Consider the following 17,035-nt stretch of genomic DNA (forward strand, 5'->3'; position numbering starts at 1 on the left):
AGTTCTTATACACCAATCTCAACAAACCATTTCTGTGTGGACCTCGCTTTGTGAACGGGGGCATTGTCATGCTGCTACAGGAAAGGGCCTTCACCAAAAATGTTGCCACAAAGTTGGAAGCACAGAATTGTCTAGAATGTCATTGTATGCTGTAGCGTTAAGATTTCCCTTCACTGAAACTAAGGGGCCTAGCCCAAATCATGAAAAACAGCCCCAGACCATTATTCCTCCTCCACTAAACTTCACAGTTGGCACTCTACATTGGGGCAGATTTCTTTCATCGGACTGTCAAATAGTGAAGCATGATTTCTCTCCAGATAACGCATTTCCACTGCTCCAGAGTCCAATGGCAGCAATCTTTACACCACTCCAGCCAACACTTGGCATTGCAAACGGTGATCTTATGCTTGCTACATGCTTCAGCACTCGGAGATCCCATTCTGTGAGCGTGTGTGGCCTACCTCTTCGCGGCTGAGCCATTGTTGCTCCTAGACATTTCCCCTTAATAATAACAGCACGTACAGTTGACCGGGGCAGCTCTAGCAGGGTAGAAATTTGACAAACTGACTTGTTGGAAAATGTGGCACCCTATGACAGTGCTAAGTTGAAGGTCACTGAGCTCCTCAGTACGGGCCCTTCTACTGCCAATGTTTGTCTATGGAGATTGCATGGCTGTGTTCGATTTTATATACCTTTTAACAACGGGTGTTGCTGAAATTCCCGAATCCCCGCAGCATGATGCTGTCACCACTATGCTTCGCCGTAGGGATGGTGCCAGGTTTCCTCCAGATGTGACACTTGTTCTTCAGGCCAAAGAGTTAAATCTTGGTTTCATCAGACCAGAGAATCTTGTTTCTCATGGTCTGAGAGTCTTTAGGTGCCTTCTGGCAAACTCCAAGCGGGTTGTCATGTGCCTTTTACTGAGGAGTGGCTGCAGAGATGGTTGTCCTTCTGGAAGGTTCTACCATCTCCACAGAGGAACTCTAGAGCTCTGTCAGAGTGACCATCGGGTTCTTGGTCACCTCCCTGACCAAGGCCCTTTTCCCCGATTGCTCAGTTTGGCCGGGCAGCCAGCTCTAGAAAGAGTCTTGGTGGTTCCAAACCTTTTCCTTTTACGGATGATGGAGGCTACTGTGTTCTTGTGGACTGTCAATGATGCAGAATTGTTTTGGTACCCTTCCCCAGATCTGTGCCTCAACACAAATCTGTCTCAGCACTCGACAGACAATTCCTTCAACCTCACGGCTTGGTTTTTGCTCTGACTTGCACTGTCAACTGTGGAATATATACACACGTGTGTACCTTTCCAAATCATGTCCAATCAATTGAATTGACCACAGGTCGACTCCAATCAAGTTGTAGGACCGTCTCAAGGATAATCAATGGAAACAGGATGCACCTGAGCTAAATTAAGTCTCATAGTGAAGGGTCTGAATACCTACATAAATAAGGTATTTCTGTATTTTATTTATTTGCAAAAATGTCTAAAAACTGTTTTTCGCTTTGTCATTGTGGGGTATTTTTAATCCATTATAGAAGGCTGTAACGTAACAAAATGTGGAAAAAGGGGTCAGAATACTTTCCGAAGGCACTGTATATAGTTTCCATTTATTTAACTCTTTTTTAAAAACAGGCGCAGTAATTATTTTCTAATTATCAAGACTTTTGTAAGTGTAACGCATAGTAGAATGCCTGGGGGTGAGACAGGACAAAAACAGTGCAAAACAGTGAATTCCAGACATGAAATGCTTTATAAAATAAAGAATATTGAAAGCTGAAAGAAAAAGTTTAGGTTATAGCCTCGATGTGAAGAAAAAAAATCAAGAAAAAAAAATTAACATTTTATCTTATTTTTATTTTTTATTTTACCTTTATTTAGCCAGGCAAGTCAGTTAAGAACAAATTCTTATTTTCAATGACGGCCTGGGAACAGTGGGTTAACTGCCTGTTCAGGGGCAGAACGACAGATTTGTACCTTGTCAGCTCGGGGGTTTGAACTCGCAACCTTCCGGTTACTAGTCCAACGCTCTAACCACTAGGCTACCCTGCCGCCCCAATAATCTAACCCTGAGACACAAAAAGGCCAGTATTTGCAAAATCACCCATATATACAGGCCACAGAAAAATAGTTTAAATAATTTAATAAAGTTTAGGAAATAACGTTTAATAAAACAGATCTAGCTAGACTTTACATATTTTGTTCACAAAATATATAAACTCTTACACGTTCAGCATATTCATGTATTTCACTTTGTATAGGCCTAATAGTACCACTTCCACCTTGTAAACAGTAATATGCCAGTCAAATATGTAAAAGGAACTGAATGTAAAATACTGTAGTCTACCTACTGTGTATGTGTAACAATGATTGCTACCATCTTGAACACGTCTCTCACACAAAGGAGATGTGTTTGTGTGTAGCAAGTCTATCTTGCAAAGGAGATTCATCTACACTGAACAGAAATATAAAAGCAGCATGTAAAGTGTTCCATGAACTGAAAAATAAAAAAAATAAAAATTTAAATTTTGCAGAAATGCTCCATATGCACAAAAATGCTTATTTCTCTCAAACGTTGTGCAAATATTTGTTTACATCACTGTTAGTGAGCATTTCTCCTTTGCCAAGGTCATCCCTCCACCTGACAGGTGTGACATATCAAGAAGCTGATTAAACAGCATGATCGTAATACAGGTGTACCTTGTGCTGGGGACAAAAGGCCATGTAGTTGTCACATAACACAATGCCAGAGGTTTCAAGTTTGAGAGAGCTGCAAATTGGTATGCTGACTGCAGGAATCTGCACCAGAGCTGTTGCCAGAGAATTTAATGTTAATTTCTCTACTGTCGTTTTAGAGAATTTGGCAGTACATCCAACCTGCCTCACAACTGCAGACCATGTGTATGGCGTCATGTGGGCGAGTGGCTTGCTGATGTCATCATTGTGAACAGTGCCCCATGGTGGCGACCCTGGTTATGGTATGGGTAGGCATAAACTACAAACAACAAACACAATTGCATTTTAATCGATGGCAATGTGAACAAACAAAAATACCATGAGATCCTGAGGCCCATTGTGAGGCCCATTTTTATTAAGGCATCTTTGTCAAACAGATGCATATCTGTATTCCCAGTCGTTTAAAATCCATAATCCAATGATTTCCTCATATAAACTGTAACTCTAATATCTTTGAAATTGTTGCATGTTCCGTTTATATTTTTGTTCAGTATCTCTCAATCAAGCAAAGAAAATGAAGAGATAAACAACAATAGAAAACAGGGACCTTTGCCGTTTAGCAACAGACCAAAATAGTTCCAGTAAGACTGTACATAATGTATGACCTAACAATCTATCTAACGGAACATATAGGCACACATTCTATGAAACAGAAGCTATAGATAGCTGAGCACATAAGACATCCAACTCTACATCTGTCTCTGTGTTTCTACTGAAAGGGAGTGGGCGGCAGGTAACCTAGAGGTTAAGAACGTTCCAACAGTAACCGATAGATACCTGGTTCGAGTCCCGAGCCGACTAGGTGAAAAGTCTGTTCACTTGCCCTTGAGCAAGGCACTTGACCATTATTGCTCCTGTAAATCGCTCTGGATTAGAGCATCTGCTAAAACGTAAAGGAATTGTGACCTGTTGTTCATCACCATGTTGGTCCATCTTAACTGTCTATGTTCGTCTTCTTCCCCCGGTCACCTACTGCTTTTCTCCTTCATCTGCACTGATATGACAACACTGGACAGGTGAAAGCCATAATGCCTATTAGGAACTTGCTTTTACCTGTCCAGATGTTTCTAGTCAGTGAACATGGAAGGAGAGCAGGAGAAGTGTCCCTTCACCCTACATCCTCTATTGCTGCTTTAAGTTTATCATCACATTTATGAAGCTGCCATTTATGCCCCTCCTCTCAGCTGGCATGCTATAACCATAACACCTTTTTTAGGGTTTAAATAATATGTTCAGCGGCATTTCATTCTTTTGAGGGTCTCTTCCTGGGGCGTATCACTAGGAAGCAAAAAGACCCAAACAGGGAGGAACTACCTGAACTTGTCCGCTAAGAAACTTGTTTTTGCTGCAAAATGTTTTGATATGGTCTGCAATGCACTAATGAATTCACCACTGTTCTGTGATCAGAGCCACTCAGTTCAATTACTTCTTATGCCTGGGGTTGCTGCTGTTGAACAGGCTGATCCCAGATCCCGTCCGGACGCCCACCCCTGTTCCCACCCCTGGCTGCTGCAGAACCTTGTCCAGCGTAGTCTTCTTGATGGCCGCAGGAGAGATCTTCTCCTGGTCAGCCAAGAACTGGAGCTCCCTGATGGAAAGAAACAAAGAAAGAATATAAAATGTACACTGGGTATCTGGGTTGGGGAAACCCGACCCATCGCCTAGCTGACATAGTGCTACATCAGTCTTATGTGGTTATATCAAAAAGCCACATTTAGTTAAATGCTATGTCCAGAGACCTACTGGCCTCACCATACCACCAGCCAGGGCTTATCCACAAAGATCCAACATATTGAATGTTGCAGATAGAAATGGAACACAGACTTGACATAGTTCTTTATTCTTCACGACAGGGGATCATGTCTACTCTACCACGCAGATTTCTATCGGCACATTCCGGTTTAATTTCCAGGACACAGACTTAGCCTAGTCCTTGACTAAAAAGCATTTTCTATGGAGATTTTCCATTGGAAGTGCTTTTTAGTCCAGGACACTGTCCCTCTGTAAAGTGGTGCCCAGCCTACCTGGTCCTAATGCAGGAGGCCTCCACAGCGTTGATGAGCAGGGCGCGGAAGCCCCCACTCTCCATGACGTGCAGGGCGTGAATGGTGGCACCCCCTGGGGAGCAAACGTTGTCCTTCAGCTGGCCAGGGTGCTGCTCCGAGTCCAACAGCATTTTGGCTGCTCCCTATGGGAAAGACAAAATAGAGACATGAACATACTGTGGTGAATTTGGGCGTAGCCTCGACCGGGGAACTGGAACCCGTGTCCCTGTGAGCGACAGTAACACATCTTAACTGTTACACCAAGAGATCCAAACCCATTGACGAGGTTGCTAGGTATACCAAGGTTGCTTCAATATGGTACACTCTACAGTCAAGCAAACATTTGCAAGGCTCATGGTTATAAGATGTCAAACTCAAGAAGAACTCTCCACATTTTTGCTCAGATGCAATAGATTTCTTTCAAGATGTTTCCAGATCAAAATCGGATGTATAATTTAAAAAAAGAAAACATTCACAAGCAGTCCTCAAGAGATTTCAGGGCTTGCCTGATTGCTAGTCTCTGTTCAGCATTTACATTCCCCTCATTGTACTCTGTATCATTTGCCAAAGAGCTGTGGGAGTTATCAAATCAGGATCAAATCCTCTGATCTCCTCAAGCTCATTAATGACAGAATGTTCAGATTTGAAGGAAGACCAGTCTCTTTGGCAAATGACACTGTGTACAAGGAGTGTAATGTTACAGAGACTGGTACCAAGACTAATTCAGGACTAGACGTTCATAGAGAATGCATGTAGATGATGTTCTCACCAGCAGGGCCTGTGCTCCAAGCCGTATAGCCAGTCTCCTGGGCAGACCCATTTTCACCCCTCCGTCAGCAAGCGCTTCCACAGCTGTAAATGCCTATAGGGAGACAAAGACGAACACACACTTATCATTTGCACACTCATCACATGTATAAAAACACAGTTCAAAATGGGCTCTAGAGATTATACAATAGAGAAAAGAGTTAACAGAAATGACTAGCCAGCCAGTAGTTTAAGCAGGCATAGTAGGCGTTCTCCTAGGAGCTAGGCAAGGTCCAGTTCTTATAACCAATTACTTGCATGGTCGATCATGAAAATAATGAGCTAAAATAGCTTTACAACCCAAAGGTATGGTTGTAGCCCACTGGGCTAACCTAGGCATTAGCTTGGGGGAGCTAGTCTTCTGGTGTCAGGAGAGGTCAGTCATCCCACAAGCGGGGTTTACTGAACCACCTGTTACAGTGGCAGACATGCAAAGCACAATTTAAAAAAAGCCCATCAGAGTTATCTTGTTGCAGGTGCGTGGGTATAATGTGGTATCTTAAAAGAAAGGAGAAACCTGCACACTACCCCTGCTCGTACTGTATCCCTTTTAATCACAGTTTATTAAAGCATGTCGGCCTCTTGGCCTTCAGAGCTTTTTTGATAGTAAATGTAAAATAGAGACTACAATAACATAACCACTCACATAGGCAGGTCCACTGCCACTGAGTCCGGTGACGGCATCGATCAGGTCCTCCTCCACCTCCGTGCAGTAGCCCACACTGGCCATCAGCTGCTCCAGCAGCCTCCCGTCCTCTAGCTCGGCGTGGGTACCCGTGGCGTAGACCGTGGCTCCCTCCCGAACCACCACCGGGGTGTTGGTCATGCATCGCATCACCTTGGGGAACGGGCGGTACTGGAGCAGCTTCTGCAAAGGGCAGTAGGAGAATAACACTGAAGTTAAGCTTACTTGATAGAAACATGAGGGAAAGCTTCATGAAAACGGTCTCTGCAGTGAAGCGTCCTTTTTTTGACCCCCTTTTTCTCCCCAGTTTCGTAGTTTCCACTTGTTAGTAGTTACTGTCTTGTCTCATCGCTACAACTCCCGTACGGGCTCGGGAGAGGCGAAGGTCGAGAGCCATGTGTCCTCCCGAAACGCAACCCAACCAAGCCGCACTGCTTCTTAACACAGCGCGCATCCAACCCGGAAGCCAGCCGCACCAATGTGTCGGAGGAAACACCGTACACCTAGCGACCTGGTCAGCACGCACTGCGCCCGGCCCGCCACAGGAGTCGCTAGTGGGGCCAAACCCTCCCTAACCCGGACGATGCTAGGCCAATTGTGCGTTGCCCCATGGACCACCCGGTCGCGGCTGGCTGCGACAGAGCCTGGGTTCGAACACAGTCTCTGGTGGCACAGCTAGCACTGCGATGCAGTGCCTTAGACCACTGCGCCACACGGGAGTCCGGAAACTTCCTTTTTGAATACGTTTTTTTTTTTTTACTTGCAATGACTTGGATATGTAGTTGTGTGGGGGCCAACCCAGATACAAGTATGTGGACACCCCTTCAAATGAGTGGATTCAGCTATTTCAGCCACACCCGTTGCTGACAGGTGTATAAAGTCGAGCACACAGCCATACAAGCGCCACAGAGAAACATTGGCAGTAGAATGGCGCGTACCGAATAGCTCAGTCCTTTCCAACAAGTCAGTTCGTCACATTTCTGCCCTGCTAGTGTTGCCCCGGTCAACTGCAAGTGCTGTTATTGTGAAGTGGAAATGTCTAGGAGCAACAACGGCTCAGCCGCAAAGTGGTAGGCCACACAAGCTCATAGAACGGAACCACCGAGTGCTGAAGCGAGTAGCGTGTAAAAATCTGCTGTCCTCGGTTGCAACACTCACTAACGAGTTCCAAACTGCCTCTGGAAGAAACGTCAGCACAAGAACTGTTCGACGGGAGCGTCATGAAATGGGTTTCCATGGCCGAGCAGCCGCACGCACACAAGCCGAAGATCACCACGCGCAATGCCAAGGATCGACTGGTGTGGTTTAAAGCTCGCCGCCATTGGACTCTGGAGCAGTGGAGACGCGTTCTCTGGAGTGATACATCACGCTTTACCATCTGGCAGTCCGATGGACAAATCTGTGGGGGACAATCAACTCCATATTAATACTGGTGATTTTGGAATGAGATGTTCGACGAGCAGGTCCCCACATACATTTGGACATGTAGTGTATATCCTTACTCATCTTTGCTTACAATCATATCAGAAATAACCTGCCTAATGACTCACAACTTCAACATGCTCTAAAAGTAGGCAAGTGTTTTCCATCATTCTCTGTGCCCCAGATTACACAGGACACAGAATTCTCAGAGGCCTCATCTCGTGACAATCCAACCTTGAACAGTCTCAAACTGCTGAATCTCTCTCTACGTACCGAAAGTAGCAGATGTCTCACTGTTACCATGTTCAAATGAAAGTTGTATCAGGTTCATATCAACCAAAGTCTGTAATGATGCATGCACATGTATACAGCATTCAGAATGACTATATAATGCTGACACTCAGAAGAATCATTTGCCTTTGAGCCATGCCTTTTCAGCCACCTTGCTATTGGCCTTTTTCACATGACCACTTGTAACCCAAAGCTCTGCATTAAAACATTTACTTCCACCAGATCCTAGAAGTCTAGTCTCCTCTTTTACCTTTTCAATGTCAACTTACTACTGCAGAATTACAGCTTACGGTTGTTTTTAACATACCACTCGCACACTGACTGGAAACTGCTCTGGATAAGAGTGTCTGCTAACGGACTAAAATGTAATGTAAAATGTCACTGAGACAGGGTTAAGTTAACGACAAATACCACTGAGCTACGGAACTACAGTATCGAAGGTAGATTTTAGTTTAGAAGTAGTGTATTAGGCACATCCAGTAACTTGCAGGTGCAGCGTACAAAAGTAAAAGACAATATAGAAAGATAAGATACCCACAAACAGATGAACGCTTCCCCAGTTTTATTGTGCAACGTTTTGAACCAAGACCTTTTCGGCATTACAAAAAGCTTGATTTTGCCGTTTTGTGGTCTGGTTCCCTCAAATATCACAGTATGAATCTATCCTGATTCTCTATTTGTCAGTGTCTTGTGAGAGCGCATGACTGTTCATCAGATTGCAGTGTGTGGCAGCTTTCCCAGTATCAGGACAGAGGGCTGAGGTATTTTCAGTGGAAACAGAATGGACGGGCGATTCATGTTGTAGCAGCCGGAAGTTGCTATGTCCTAGGGCTACGTGAGACCAGAGCACTGTAGTAACGGAGGGGGCAGGGAGAGAATCTCAATGGCATTTCATTGATTTCTTGCGTCCTCTCTCCTCCTTCAATTGAGATTCTCCCAGGGAGAGGAGAGGGACTTGAGTGAGTAAGGAAATGCAATTTACTGGAAGCCTCAGGTTAGGCTATAACAGAGGGCTGTAGTGTCATTGATCTGACAGGATGGAACAAGTTATTTCAAAGCAGGATTCCACCAGAATGCTTTCACCTATCCAATCATATCAGGGGCTTGTTCAATAGGCACCAATCGTAAGAAAACCAGTGAGATACTTGTTCAATAAGAAATATAAATTTCAGTTCCGTTGCAAAACGTTCTGTTCTGTGCGCTAATGAACACGACCCAGATCCGTAGTTCAGTACTGAGAGAGAAAGCAAGAGACAAAGCACTAGCTAAAGTCAACTTTAATTGGATTTCACAGTATGAATCTCTCTCTTCCGTTTTCTGTTGCAAAACATTTCTAAAGATCTGTAAATCAGTAGAGAGAGAAAGCTCTAGCTAAAGTCGACTTCCACTGGACTCCAAACTGACCTTCTCAATGGAGCTGATGGTGACACCAGCTGCACAGGACACAATGAGGTGGCGGTCCTCAATGTCCGGTCCGATCTCATCCAACACGAAGGGGATGATGTGTGGTTTGACAGCCAGAAACAGAACGTCACTCTTGTTCACCACCTCCTTGTTGCTGGTTGTGAGATTGACACCCATTTTCTGTGTAGAAGAGCACAGACAGTGTTGATCGTTACCCCTCAGTATGATAGCATTTCTAAAATATAATTGAAATGAACAAATGTATTATGTGCCTTTTTCTCGCTCTGTCTTTCTTTCTCTATGTATCTCGCTTGTGTGTGTGGGATTTCATTTGAGTGTAGCCGATGCGAGATGGTAATAGATATGCTGTAACTGAGGAAACTTATTCCCACAAACATCCAGCACAGCCCAATGACTGATCCATTCTACTCACCCGCAGTCCAGACACTGTGGGAAGATCTGTGTCTGGGGAGCTGGCAGTGATCCTCTGTGTGGCAATGACACCTGCAGGGATGGGAGAGGGGGAAAATCAACTGGAAAACCCTGGTGGCTGTGTTTCGGACACTGGTGGCCAGCCTTGGCTGCGTTTCGGACACTGGTGGCCAGCCTTGGCTGCGTTTCGGACACTGGTGGCCAGCCTTGGCTGCGTTTCGGACACTGGTATAATCTAAAAACGAAATATTTGTATACAAATAAAACAAAAATAAAAACTAGCAAATCAGGCTTGAAAACAAACAAACTAAACTTCAAATAAAAATGTACCTAATAGAAATAAAAATTAATATAAAAAAAAAAAAAACTATAATAAGCTTGGATCGGCGTGGTCAGACCAGCTTGACCAAGACCATGCTGGACCAGCTTGGTCACCAGCATAAGCTGGTATGTGTCTGAAACACAGCGAAGGCTGGTCACCAGTGTCCAAAACAGAGCGAAGGCTGGTCACCAGCAAAACCATCTTCAGACCATGCTGGTAAACCAGCATAACCAGCTAGACTAGCTTAACCAGCATCAGACCAGCTAAACATTTGGAGGTTCAAACTTCATATTTGACGATATTAAATGGCTCATGCTCCTCAAAGCATAGCCAGCAGATATGACCTGCTTGCTTACAGCCGCAATAGGGTTGGACAGCATTCCTGTGTATATTAAGACACGGTGGAACCAGCTTGAGATAGTACCTCAATCCAGGGATGAGAAATGTGCTGTACTCCAAATTGTCCTGTTATAAAGAGAAGATTGAATGACTGCTAACAACGAGCAGTCATTCAATCTTCTCTGTGTAAAAGTTGGGATAATTGGAACACTCAGAGTAAAAACGTGTTTCTGGATTGAGGTATGTTTTCCGAGCCATATCTCGCTCCAGCTCTGCAGTGTCTTAATATACACATGAATGCTGTCCGACCCTAGTGCAGCTGTAACCAAGCGGGTCGGATCTGCCAGCTATTAAAAGCAATGGTTAGATGGTTACCTGCAGCGCTGAATCCCTTCACCAAGGCATGGGCCAACTGACCCGCTCCGATGAACCCCACGCTCATTTTGAAGTTTCTGTTGTTGCTGTGAAGAAAAAAGGACACTGGTAATATCAAGAGACATAAAGGTATACGCAATTACACCCGCCCTGTGTAAACAACAAAGAATATGTAGCATTTACAGTAAACAGTAGTTACTTCCTGATAACAAATGGAATCACAATACATGCCGTTATGACACAGTTGAAGCAATGGCGACAGCTTCCTGCAACGAAGTAGCCTAAATATTTGACAGACGAATCAAACTTACGGGTGTTGCGACGAATGTATAAATGGTTTCCTTTTCCAATGTTGCCGCCAAACATATAGTTCAACAGAGTTACAGTTGTAACAGCGTTAACATGATTTCCACACCAAAAACCGACTATGATAATGACATGCGAAGTGACCAATAGACTGAGAGAGTCGCTAAACGTCTAACCAATGACGGTGGCAGCATTCATTTATTGTACAGTTATGGGTGGGTTCTGTAAGCTGTGTACAGCCAGTTGCATCAGCCTTGCAAGTACAGTGGGCGTGAAGAAGAAACCTCTAGGTTACGTTCCAGATCATGCCCTTCTAGTGGCTGAATCCGGAAGAGCATTCATTACCTAAGTATAAAAGCGCCGTCCTTTTATTTACTGCCTTAACACATCGACGTGTTAGTGATAAGATATACTATCAAGGTATTTGCTTCTCTATTTCAGGACACTAATCCTAAAAGGCAGAGAGGCCTATTATAATTCACTCATACATTAGGGAAATATAATGTTGAGATGGTGTTTTCACCATTTAAACGGTAGACTAGTACCAGCATTGTTTTGGGTGTCAGTTGAGGACAGGTGAGGACAGAACAGTTTGAACAAAGCCATCATGGTTTCTTGGCCCCCATTAATCCTAATCCATTCTTCATTTAATCAAGGGCATTTTAGTCCAGTAAACCAGTCCATACATCACAGGCTATAATGCTATACAAATGTAAGATCACAGATCCTCTGACAGAGCAGCATTTTGTGTCAGAAACAAAACCTAATACATCTGATTGACTAGATGCATCAGTAATGTTTATGCCTATTACTAGCTAGTCTGCAGCCCACTGTTCATGAAGGTGGAGACAAGGGGAGAGAGATGAACAGGTGCACAGACTAAACAATCTGTTCATTTTAATGACATTTTGAATGTTCACACGTTTCAGAACTTTTCTATCGGTTTAAATCATTGAGAACATCGCATGGTTGTCATTACAATACAGTGTTCAGGGATGTTTTGCAGTGCAGACATCACATATCAAATAGTGGTAGCTGTACCTATGCAGTCAATTCCATAACCTCCCCCCCTTACACACTCACACACACACACACACTCACACATACACACACACTATATATTACCAATTTCGTATTGACAGTTGATACACTGAACATTCAGCTCATAATGAATCTACACACTGACTGAACTTGGACTAAAACAAGAGGAGCTGAAGTTGAAACATGCAGTTGGGTGTTAGTATAAACACCAAAAGTACTCAATGATGGAAAGCCAATTCAACACGCTACACATTACATTTTTTTATATATTATTGTCATTATTTAAAAAAACATCTTAGTTAAGATAAAAGTTTCTTGAAACACAATAAATGAAACAGACTATTTCAAGACATGAAAACAACCCAGTGATGATTTACGACGTCCTTCAATACATAATGGCCGACATGTTCATAGAACAAAAGCAAAGTACAGAAATGACCATGAACCTCGGTATAATCTTCAAAATGTTTTTCAGCAATGTGCATTATTAGTAGGCGACTACATTTTATTGATTGCTCGGTTTACTAAACCTTTTAAATAATAGCTTCTTTATAACACAGATTGTAGAGGAAAAGTTTCAGTTTAAATCACACTGCCTGATTATGAGGTTTACAGAGTTCTTTCGCATTTAGCACATCGCTTTTGCACTACGAAAATGTCACCCAACAAAGCTCTGAATTAAACCAATGTACTGCACCATTAGACAGAGTGCCTACAACAGTGCTGGCCCTTGTCTCAGGTTTCTCTTAGAGATTATAATACTGATACTACTGATAATAGTGTTAAGAAATACACTGATGTTAAGACACAACACTAATGTTAAGATGTAACACTGATGTTAAGAAAGATAACACTGATGTTAAGAAAGACACAGCACTGATGTTCAGAAAGACAACACTGATGTTCAGACACAGCACTGATGTTCAGAAAGACAACACTGATGTTAAGATGTAACACTGATGTTAAGAAAGATAACACTGTTAAGAAAGACAACACTGATGTTAAGAAAGACACAGCACTGATGTTCAGAAAGACATAACACTGATGTTCAGAAAGACACAGCACTGATGTTCAGAAAGGCAACACTGATGTTCAGAAAGACACAGCACTGATGTTCAGAAAGACAACACTGATGTTAAGAAAGGCAACACTGATGTTCAGAAAGACACAGCACTGATGTTAAGACAACACTGATGTTCAGAAAGACACAGCACTGATGTTCAGAAAGGCAACACTGATGTTAAGACACAATACTGATGTTCAGAAAGACAACACTGATGTTAAGACACAATACTGATATTAAGAAAGACATAACACTGATGTTAAGACACAATACTGATATTAAGAAAGACATAACACTCTGTCACTGCCGTCAAACGAAGTGGACCAAATTGCAGCGTGGTGAGCGTACATTTTCCTTTTATTTTAAAATGTCACTAACAAAACAACAAACTAAAGTCACAACCGTGAAGCTTACGGGGCTAAGTGCCACAAACAAAGTTAACTACCCACACTGAAAGGAGGGGAGAAGGGCTACCTAAGTATGATTCCCAATCAGAGACAACGATAGACAGCTGTCCCTGATTGAGAACCATACCCGGCCAAAACATAGAAATAAAGAAACATAGAAAACAAAAAATAGAATGCCCACCCCACATCACACCCTGACCTAACCAAATAAAATGTCTCTCTAAGGTCAGGGCGTGACACACTGATGTTAAGAATGACACAACACTGAAGTTAAGAATGACAACACTGATGTTAAGAAAGACAACACTGATGTTAAGAATGACACAGCACTGATGTTAAGAAAGACACAGCACTGATGTTAAGAAAGACATAACACTGATGTTAAGAAAGACACAGCACTGATGTTAAGAAAGACATAACACTGATGTTAAGAAAGACACAACACTGATGTTAAGAAAGACATAACACTGATGTTAAGAAAGACACAGCACTGATGTTAAGAAAGACATAACACTGATGTTCAGAAAGACAACACTGATGTTAAGAAAGACACAGCACTGATGTTAAGAAAGACACAGCACTGATGTTAAGAAAGACATAACACTGATGTTCAGAAAGACATAACACTGATGTTAAGAAAGACAACACTGATGTTAAGAAAGACACAACACTGATGTTAAGAAAGACATAACACTGATGTTCAGAAAGACATAACACTGATGTTCAGAAAGACATAACACTGATGTTAAGAAAGACAACACTGATGTTAAGAAAGACAACACTGATGTTAAGAAAGACACAACACTGATGTTAAGAAAGACATAACACTGATGTTAAGAAAGACATAACAATGATGTTAAGAAAGACAACACTGATGTTAAGAAAGACAACACTGATGTTAAGAAAGACAACACTGATGTTAAGAAAGACACAACACTGATGTTAAGAAAGACACAACACTGATGTTAAGAAAGACAACACTGATGTTAAGAATGACAACACTGATGTTAAGAAAGACAACACTGATGTTAAGAAAGACACAACACTGATGTTAAGAAAGACATAACACTGATGTTAAGAAAGACACAACACTGATGTTAAGAAAGACATAACACTGATGTTAAGAAAAACAACACTGATGTTAAGAAAGACAACACTGATGTTAAGAAAGACATAACACTGATGTTAAGAAAGACATAACACTGATGTTAAGAAAGACATAACACTGATGTCAAGAAAGACACATCAAGGCACAAAGCCATAACATCATTGAGGCGATATGTAATCTGTTGTAGGCATGGGGCATTTAGAGGCACTTGAGTGGAGATGCTGTGTGTCATTTCCAGTGTGGTCTCTGTCTGTCTCTGAGGGCCAGGGGTGCAACTCAAAAGTCTATACCCTCTATTCCTCGTATCCCCTCTCCACACCTCCTCACAACGTCAGAGCGAGGCAGAAGTCCATTCAAATATCGTATCGCCTTTTGTCTTCTCCAATGCTCTCCTCCCTTACCTCGTACGCCGTGTCCAATGAGGAATCAAGGAAAAAACTTTTGAGATTCACCCCAGGAGTGAGGAGGGTAGAGGGGTCCCCAGGACTGAGGAGGGTAGAGGGGTCCCCAGGACTGAGGAGGATAGAGGGGTCCCCAGGAGTGAGGAGGGGTCCTCAGGCATCAGCGTGGAGTGAGGAGGGTGGAGGGGTCCTCAGGCAGCAGAGTGGAGGGTGGAGGGGTCCTCAAGCAGTGGAGTGGAGTGAGGAGGGTGGAGGGGTCCTCAGGCAGCAGAGTGGAGGGTGGAGGGGTCCTCAAGCAGTGGAGTGGAGTGAGGAGGGTGGAGGGGTCCTCAGGCATCAGCCATTGAGGGAGGAGGGTGGAGGGGTCATCAGGCAGCAGAGTCAGGGTTGAGGGGTCCTCAGGCAGCAGAGTGCAGGGTGGAGGGGTCCTCAGGCAGCAGAGTGCAGGGTGGAGGGGTCCTCAAGCAGCGGAGTGGAGCGAGGAAGGTGGGAAGGGTCCTCAAGCAGCAGAGTGGGAGACAAAGCGGATCCTCTGGGAGTAGATTAGGTCGCTGAAGTACAGCACCATATTGACATGCGTGAACACCGCCACCACCAGCTTGCTGTCCCAGGGACAGTTCTCCCAGGGACAGCCGTCGGGGCGACCCGGCGTGCCATACTTCCTGTCGAAGCTAAAGATGGGCCACACCAGGGCGGCGCTCAGGTACAGCAGCGTCGCCAGGAACGTGTAGATGATCACGAAGCGGTCGAAGGGGAAACGCAGGGGCAGAGCCGAGGCTTTTCCTGACACGGTCACAGCGATCACGACCACGGTGATGGAGAAGCACAGGCTGTAGACCACCACGCAGTAATGAGTGGGGATGTGGCGGTTGTACTCGCTGCCGTTGGCCAGGGCCCCGAATATAATGCAGGCCACGAAGGCCTGGACCACCTTGAGCAGGCCTGACATGGTGGCCATGTAGCCCACCACATGGCCGGGTTTGGCCCGGGTCAGGAACACCTCAGCCGCGTAGGCGAAGCAGCAGAAACTGGAGCACACGGTGACAGCGATGCGGTAGTTGCGCACCTCGCAGCCCCCGTCCGACTTGGAGCACTGAGAGCGCAGGAAGTAGACGGGGTAGACGACGGAGGCGGCGACATACATGAGTGTGGCGAGCATGGCGAACGCCACAGTGAGGTTGTCCCAGGAAATTGGCATGCAGCAGGGGAGGCGTGTCACATCCATGGTGAACACCAGCAGGGTCATGGCGAAGCAGAAGCACCACACAAACATGCAGTAGATACCATAGGCGTGGTTGTATCCGGCGCTGTGGGCCACCAGGGCTATGATGGTGCAGCCCAGGAGGAGCTGGAGCATACGGGCCCCTCCTAGAGGAGACAGCACCGCCGCCTTGTTCAGGTAGTGTCCGCCTTGGGGGTCCATGGTCACACCTCCTGTCCCCTAATTGCCAAAAGCTGTCTGGGTGTATCTTCTTCCCAATGGTGACTCCAGGCAGCCTCCTTCCTTTCAGGTTAGGTGTCGTTGCCCCCGCCTTGGGCGTCTGGGTGTCACTTACACTCAATAATGCCCCCAGGCAGCCTCTTTCCTATGCCCCCGGGCAGTCTCCTTCCTATGCCCCCAGGCAGCCTCTTTCCTTTGCCCCCAGGCAGCCTCCTTCCTATGCCTCCAGTTGGCCTCCTTCCTATGCCTCCAGTTGGTCTCCTTCCTATGCCCCCAGGCAGTCTCCTTCCTATGCCCCCAGGCAGCCTCTTTCCTTTGCCCCCAGGCAGCCTCCTTCCTATGCCCCCAGGCAGCCTCCTTCCTATGCCTCCATACAGCCCCCCTCCCTCCCTTCACGTTGGGTGTCCTTGGC

At 44.7% G+C, this 17,035-nt stretch overlaps 2 protein-coding genes across 2 annotated transcripts; both read right to left on the minus strand.

The window, feature by feature from the left end:
- Window positions 1–3,009: 3,009 nt before the first annotated feature.
- LOC139365162 (pyrroline-5-carboxylate reductase 1, mitochondrial-like) lies at window positions 3,010–11,303 on the minus strand. The gene is made up of 8 exons (XM_071102599.1): window positions 11,168–11,303; window positions 10,857–10,942; window positions 9,822–9,892; window positions 9,389–9,568; window positions 6,233–6,454; window positions 5,549–5,641; window positions 4,759–4,922; window positions 3,010–4,322 (listed from the first exon to the last, which is right to left on the minus strand). The coding sequence occupies exons 2-8, from the start codon at window positions 10,921–10,923 to the stop codon at window positions 4,157–4,159; spliced, it is 963 nt and encodes a 320-aa protein (XP_070958700.1). The 5' UTR covers window positions 10,924–10,942; window positions 11,168–11,303; the 3' UTR covers window positions 3,010–4,156.
- Window positions 11,304–14,853: 3,550 nt separating this feature from the next.
- On the minus strand, window positions 14,854–16,750 carry LOC139365163 (myeloid-associated differentiation marker-like protein 2). The gene is made up of 2 exons (XM_071102600.1): window positions 15,616–16,750; window positions 14,854–15,584 (listed from the first exon to the last, which is right to left on the minus strand). The coding sequence occupies exon 1, from the start codon at window positions 16,603–16,605 to the stop codon at window positions 15,682–15,684; it is 924 nt and encodes a 307-aa protein (XP_070958701.1). The 5' UTR covers window positions 16,606–16,750; the 3' UTR covers window positions 14,854–15,584; window positions 15,616–15,681.
- Window positions 16,751–17,035: the final 285 nt, after the last annotated feature.

The sequence above is a fragment of the Oncorhynchus clarkii genome, chromosome 13 (assembly GCF_045791955.1).
Source record: "Oncorhynchus clarkii lewisi isolate Uvic-CL-2024 chromosome 13, UVic_Ocla_1.0, whole genome shotgun sequence".
NCBI lineage: Eukaryota > Metazoa > Chordata > Actinopteri > Salmoniformes > Salmonidae > Oncorhynchus > Oncorhynchus clarkii.

Excerpts from the sequence above, each read along its gene's own strand:
- LOC139365163 (XM_071102600.1), bottom strand. The coding sequence starts at position 16,605 with ATGGACCCCCAAGGCGGACACTACCTGAACAAGGCGGCGGTGCTGTCT.
- LOC139365162 (XM_071102599.1), bottom strand. The coding sequence starts at position 10,923 with ATGAGCGTGGGGTTCATCGGAGCGGGTCAGTTGGCCCATGCCTTGGTG. Across the intron at positions 5,642-6,232 it reads GTGGCAGTGGACCTGCCTAT|GCATTTACAGCTGTGGAAGC; the intron begins GTGAGTGGTTAT and ends GTCTCCCTATAG. Across the intron at positions 4,323-4,758 it reads GCCTCCTGCATTAGGACCAG|GGAGCTCCAGTTCTTGGCTG; the intron begins GTAGGCTGGGCA and ends TCTTTCCATCAG.